The sequence below is a fragment of the Nanorana parkeri genome, unplaced genomic scaffold (assembly GCF_000935625.1).
Source record: "Nanorana parkeri isolate BGI_ZX_2015 unplaced genomic scaffold, ASM93562v1 scaffold2282, whole genome shotgun sequence".
Classification (NCBI taxonomy): Eukaryota; Metazoa; Chordata; class Amphibia; order Anura; family Dicroglossidae; genus Nanorana; species Nanorana parkeri.
In genome coordinates, this window is record NW_017308550.1 from 8,385 (window position 1) to 15,309 (window position 6,925).

The 6,925-nt window shown below is 39.6% G+C and overlaps 1 protein-coding gene across 1 annotated transcript in view; it reads left to right on the top strand.

The window, feature by feature from the left end:
- Positions 1–6,925, top strand: part of WDR17 (WD repeat domain 17) — a gene marked incomplete at its 5' end in the record, with an annotated part of 30,175 nt that overhangs the window by 7,342 nt on the left and 15,908 nt on the right. Inside the window, 4 exons of the mRNA XM_018573224.1 lie at positions 1,197–1,322; positions 2,790–2,945; positions 3,877–3,941; positions 5,328–5,460. Of these exons, the coding sequence (XP_018428726.1) occupies positions 1,197–1,322; positions 2,790–2,945; positions 3,877–3,941; positions 5,328–5,460 (480 nt within the window). The remainder of the gene's footprint in view (positions 1–1,196; positions 1,323–2,789; positions 2,946–3,876; positions 3,942–5,327; positions 5,461–6,925) is intronic.

Here is a 6,925-nt window from a genome sequence, read left to right on the forward strand (position 1 = left end):
CTCTAGGGAAGAGTTTCTTCACTTCCAGTTATAGTGACAGTGGTCACGGGACAGAAAATGAAGGGGAAATCTTCCCAGTGGTGACACACACAGCAATAAAACCTGAGCAAGCTTACTTTTTGGATGCCCCTAAAACAGTGTTTCCCAACCTCTTTTCCGTCACGGCACCTTTTAAAAGTATGCAAAATCTTAAGGCAGTCCAGTCTAAAATATAAAAAACGTAAAGAAAAAAAAATTATATTTGGTCCCCCCCAAAATCCATACCAGACCCTTAGCCTAGACAGAGGTCTAGTATTGGTTTTAAGGGGAGAACCCAGGCAAAGCAACAAAATAAAAGATGATGTGGAGTTTCTGCTTTCACATCAAAGTCACCCCTTTTCACATTAGAGGCCCCCCTTTAGCAAATGTTTTAAGGCACCCCAGGGTGCCAAAGCATCATGGCCGGTGCTAGGTTATTTTGTGCCCTAGGCAATATCAGCTACGTGCACCACCTAGGAGGGGGGCTCCTGCAGCGCAGCCCCCAATTCCCCTGCATGTGCGGCCCCATTCTCCTGCTATCTAGCTTCCACAGGTGATAGATGAATGAAAGCAGCCGGAACAATAGCCAGACTGCTATTGGCTATTTTAATTTTAAAAAGCCAATAGTAGACTGGCTATTGAAACACCAGCAACTGAGCAGGGGAGCGGACCTGAGAGAGAAAGGTGTCTCTCAGTTCTGCTCCTCTACTCAGTGGGCAGGTGCAATAGCCAGCCTGCAATTGGCTTTTGCAATTTGAAAAGGGGGGGGGGGCACCGTGGAGGAGGGAGTGGTCGAGGCTGCACCCTAGGCGGCTGCCTAGTGGCAGCACTGGCCCTGCACAGCACCCTGGTTGAGAAAGGCTGTCCTAAAACAGAATGCAGTGCCTGAAGTACATGCTGCAAAGATAGGTACTGACATAACATTAAGAAGAAAGAGAAACCATCTAACAAAAGTAGCCATGGATAAATGAATACTTTCATAATGCTGTTTTACCACTGAATTTGGTGTGTTGTCTAGAGTTAAAGGAAGATAACGGTTGTTCGTACATTATGGGACTGTTTAATCACATTTGTGAATTAAAAAGAGAAGCAATTCTCTGCACTACACAGAACAGACTTCTGAGTAATCTTCTGTGAACTTTCTCCATTCATGACATATTCTCTCTCTTGTCTCTTAGCCTCCAGGAGGCAGTAAAAATTTATGGGACTTAGTAGCAGTGTTAAAAGGTCAAGATGACAGCCTTCTCCCTCAGAACTACTGCAAAGGAATTATGCACATGAAGCATCTTGTCAGATTTAAGACAGTAAGTACAATCATCAATTTTACTTATTCTTCAGTACGCTGTTACAATAATTTCCAGATCTTAGTAATTACCATTGGTATAAAAGACCTGTATAAAAATAGGAGAAAAGTGGAGACAACACCCATAGCAATTTCAATGATCGGGCAATATCAGATTTTGCCATAGGTATTCTGATGCTATAGAACAGTAATTTAATTGCCACAATTAGTAAGTTTCTTTAAAGCCTACCTCCAGGTCCCCCCTCATTTCTGATCCCACCTTCCCCTTGGAACATCCCCTGTACCCCATTATTTTAAAATAAAATGAATATGCATGCTTTTTTCCCATTGGGCGTCTCTGTGGTTGCGCAGGCCCAATTGCAGCACAAACCACCGTCACATAATTACATTGTTTTGTAACATCCTCCTGTACTCACAGAATGTGGGTTGGATGATGCTGGGTGTCACTGAACCTGGGCAAGGACTGACCCTATCACAGAGCAGTGAGTCTGCAAAGGGCAGTGCCGTTGTCACTTTCAGCGTCTGATGACGAATTTCCCAACGAATCACTATCGCTCAATTCTGCAAGTGATTCTAATTTACTATCGCTGTTTTCTACATGGCCTAAAACCGCTTTTGACCTAAAGGGACGCTTTTTGGATGCCATGGACGTTCTCAAGTTTCATGGCGGAAACAGCAATAAAAGTGCAGGCAGGGCACTGGACAAAGCTCTAGGGACAAAATTGAAGTGAAATAGTTTGATACATAAGTGTAATCATAGCCAATTACATTGTATTGTGTGTATTCTGTGTAAATGTCATGTTTGCACTTTTGAATTTCCCGCCGGCTCCGCCCCCCGCGGTGACGCCTGAAACACGAAACTGAAAGCCGAATGCCGGCATCGGCCGGGCGCACACAGCAGAGGACACCGCGGGCTAGTATCTAAACCCAAAAGCAAATATGTAATATATTGCAGATATAAATAAATAAAAATTCAATGAAAATAAGAGGAAAGTCTAAAAAAAAAAAGAAAACTAATGCTTTAGAGTTTACATCAGTGAATTTGTCATGACAGTAAATTAAGATGGAACAGCTTGCAAATGCATTATGAGATTTGTGATAACCTTAAATTCTAAGCTCCTTGAAGGCAGGCACTGATGTGAATGTGCACTATGTAAAGTGCTGTGTAAATTGTCAGTGCTATATAAAATACTAATAATAATAATAATAAATGATGCTGAAGATGTACGAAAAAAAATGCAGAGATGAAACAGTCCCAATGATTATATTAGCACAGATCATATCATGTATTGCGTGTGCAGTTTCACATGCATTTATAGCAGATGCACCAAAATTGCAATAGCCTTACTCGGGGTTGAGGTTTTAGTACCAAAGTGAAATTAGATGCAATGTAAATGCAATATATATTATATAACAGAAAATAAAATATTATTGATAAATATTGACCAGATGTATGTATCCCTGACAGTCTAAAGCCCAGGAGCTAACAACAGTGAAGATGTCCAAGTTTGGTGGTGGCATTGGTGCTCCAAGTAAAGAAGAGCGGCTAAAAGAAGCTGCAGAGATCCATTTAAGGCTTGGACAGATCCAAAGATATTGTGAACTATTAGTGGAACTTGGAGAGGTACAGAATACAGTTTCATATTTGAGGTTGCTAAAATGACATTGAAATCTGCACAAATTGTTCCTCTGTGGGTGGCCACATTCTAAGGTACATCTGCCAAAATTCGGAAAATGTAAATGCACTTATTCTTTACTGTGTGTTGTTTTTATAATCTGTCCAGATACATTGCATTTACTAATTCACATAAGGGATTACATCACATCATCAATGCAAGATCGTCATGTAGTATTTCTTGTTGTATTTTACTAGGGATGCACAGATACTTTTCGAGTACCAATGCCGATACTTGGCATTTTCATGAGAACTCCCAGGGTTGCAGAGGTTGCAGCTGGGACCGGGCCCCGGCGCTCCACCGCTGTCCTGAAATCATTAATCTGTATTGTTTTAGAAAAACTGTCACACGACAATAAACAAAAATGTATCAGTACTCGTACTTGTCAGTACTCAGCAAGTACCAGTACTCGTACTCGCAAAACTGGTATCGGTGCATCCCTTTATTTATATTTATAAAAACAAAATCGTACATTAAAACAGAGATGTACAAATCCCGGGAGCTCCGCGTGCTCCTTACAAATGACAGCTGCCTCCTAACTTTTGCATTTTTCTCTAGTCTAGTCTTAGAACTCAAAAGTATCGGTACTTGTACTCATACTTGTACCAAGTACTGTACTTGGTATCTGTGCAACCCTATATTTTACCAAATTATTTAAAGTGATTTTGTCACCAAGATGCCACCCAGCTGTAACGAAGAGGAATCAACACCAGTAACCAGTAATAAGGAAAGCAAAAAAAAAACTGGTATACACCCAGGCAGCTCACATGCAGACTCAATGCTGCTAAAGCTAGACAAATTCAGTATACTTATCAATGGCAGTCTATGAAAGAATACAAATGAATGCTGTTTGTATTAATTATTGTATTTCTGTTGTAGTGGGATAAGGCACTATCAGTGGCTCCCGGTGTTTCTATGAAATACTGGAAAAAATTAATGCAAAGGTGAGTAAACATTATTAAGAGCCATATGTCACAAGTCAATCCCAGTTCTTTTAAGGTCTGAGAATTGGTACTGCCCCACCAATATAGGGATCACCTGAAGTATACTGTAGCTATGACTCTTTGTTACAAAGGGCACATGCTGAATTAATAAAACACTATATTACTCCTCATTAAAGTGAACGCGTCCTCAGTCTATACACAATAATCTATGTACATATTCCAAACAAGCAGTAAAACGCACTACTTTAAACCAAGCCATCATTCGCCTCCGTAGCTATAGATATTCTACAGAAATTCATTATTAAATCTCACAACAGAGGCACAGAAATCTTATTTTTTTTCTATGAGAGCAGATTTTGGCTTCCTGCTAGCCCTGTAATGTAAACAACCAGCTGATGATTTGACCTGTTAAAGCTGCCCGAGATCCAACTCTAGAGTATGAATTGCTTCACATTGCAAGAGAGGCGAGTCAGGGCTTGTTTTGTCTACTAATAGTGAAATATATGTAAATAGTGTATTATCAATAGGCACAGGTGAACTATAAAGAATGGTATGAAGCAATTTTTATATTTGTACTAAATTCCTAATGGCTGCTTGATGGGACATTTCTGTGAAACAAATACATGTACTTAGAAAATAGATTAGTATACCAATGTGTCCCCCTGCACTCCTTACAGCATTTTGGACCAGTAGTGCTTGTAATGATAATCACAGATGGCGCCGTGCACATCAATCAGTAGACAACGAAGATCACCAGCACTCAGAGAATGATGTTCAAAATTCGGTGACCACTATAGTGTCACTATCTTGCCCTGATGAAGGGACCCTGCGTGGCCCCGATAAGTTGGCTATGTGATATCTGTGATGATGTGTTTGATTAAATGAACACTGAATTTTGAAAATCATTCTCTGGGTGCTGGTGATCTTCGTTGTCTACTAAGAAAATAGCTGGCATTGCTGTACTTTCCCTTTGAAAATGATAGTTGCCTGGCTGTTTTTTTTTATCAACAGGCTTCATCGCTTTTTTGGGGCACTGACCCAGAGCTAGTATGCAGCTCAGGTGTTCTGAGTTCTAAAGTCACATGCTGCATGTTTGTTCAGGGTTAGTGACTCAGAAAGCATTAACATCAGAGACAGACAGGTGACTATTTCCAGAAGAAGCTTAACAATAGCAGCCTTTATATTTCAGTACTGGTGTTCTTTATATAAAAGCTACCATTAGTAACATGAATTTAAAAACTAAAAGCCTTTCCTGTGTTGTCCCAGCATGCTCTACAACACTGTGACCTTGCCTAGTGTGACAGATTCACTTTATTGAAATATTTACATGTATGCTGTGTCTTAGATATTTGAATTTTGTATATGTTCTGTGCTTTTTCTTTTTAGAAGAGCAAGTCAGCTGATTGAAGAGGAAAATGACGATGTAATTCCCTACTGCATAGCTACTGGTGATGTGAAAAGACTTGTACATTTCTTCACCTCCAGAGGGCAACTTAAAGAGGCTTTACTGGTGGCACAGGTATGTCTGTCTTCTGTTCATACTGAATCTTATTTTATTTATTCATTACTGGTATCTATATTGCGCTGACATTTTACGCAATGCTTTACATTCACATTAGTCTCTACCCTTAAGGAGCTTACAATCTAAGGTCCCTATCTCACATACTAGGGTCGATTTAGACCACAGCCAAATAACCTTCCACTAAGTCTTTGGAGAGTGGGAGGAAACCAGAGTACCCAGAGGAAACCCACACGAACACAGAACAAGCAAACTCCTTGCAGATAGTGATCTGGCCGGGATTCGAACCAGGGACCCCCAGTGCTAAAAGGCAGAAGTGCTAACCACTTTATTGAGTGAAGTTTGTTTCTGCTACAAATGCTTATTGCTATAAGGTATCCTCTGCACTGACAAACCCATTGTTGTAACATTCTAGATATGGTGATATAAGATGAAAAAGAACAACCTTAGCCTGTTAGAAATGCTTTTTGATTGTTTTCTAACAAAACCACTGTAGATACACACTGGGTACAATATGGAAGACTAATTCCCATTTCCTAATATTATCATTTTACATCTTATTCCATATGAACTACGGTACCATTGGGGTTTATTTAAAAAAAAAAAAAACAGCTCAATAATATTGGAGAAATAAAAAAAATATTCATGTCATAGGTCACAAAATATTTTCTATATGTAGTCCAATGAAGAAACCTGTTGATATTCAGAAGACTTGTAGAAATCTGTTCACATTCAGATAATCAGTGTTTTGCCCAGTGCAGTATGTGTGCCACTGAAAATATATAGCATTAGTGTAGGTGGTACGAGCTAGCAAGATTTATGTGCAGCATGTAGACGCTAATATTCAGCTCTGAGCTACTAATACTAGTAGGAAGCATGAAAACTTAATCAACAGACTGCATGTATTTTGGCTTTTGTGTGCACTAGGACCATTTTAAAGAAGGCAGTATATTGTGAATTAGAGCTTCACATTTGGCAAATGTGAGAAAAGTCAGTGAGGCAGACACGTGAATGACTTTGTTAATGTTGCTGGTTAAGTCTGAAGTGATATCTGATATAGCTAGTAGTGTATAGCTACACATAATAACCTTTAATAGTGCAAGTGATTCTCAGACACTGCAAATATGGTGAAACACTACATCCATAACCTTCTTTGAGGGAAATATCTTTGTACAAAAACTTCCAGTACAAATAATAAAGCTGTCTTTTGAACACTAGACTGGTGGGGTGTGCAATCTTTGACTGCACACCCATGTGAACTGCTATAGGTAGAAAAATGGGCTTGTCAGCTAAAGCATTGCAAGTTTAGTTGATGCTAATAGCGCGTTTATATGAAACAACTAGGGCCTGTTTCAGTAATCTGTGAAAGCACCTAGGGCGAGGAGTAACTGCTTCTATCAAAACCCGCTACTACTACTCTTTTATTTCTTTGTAACATTACTTTTCTTTTTCCTTTTACTCCTTA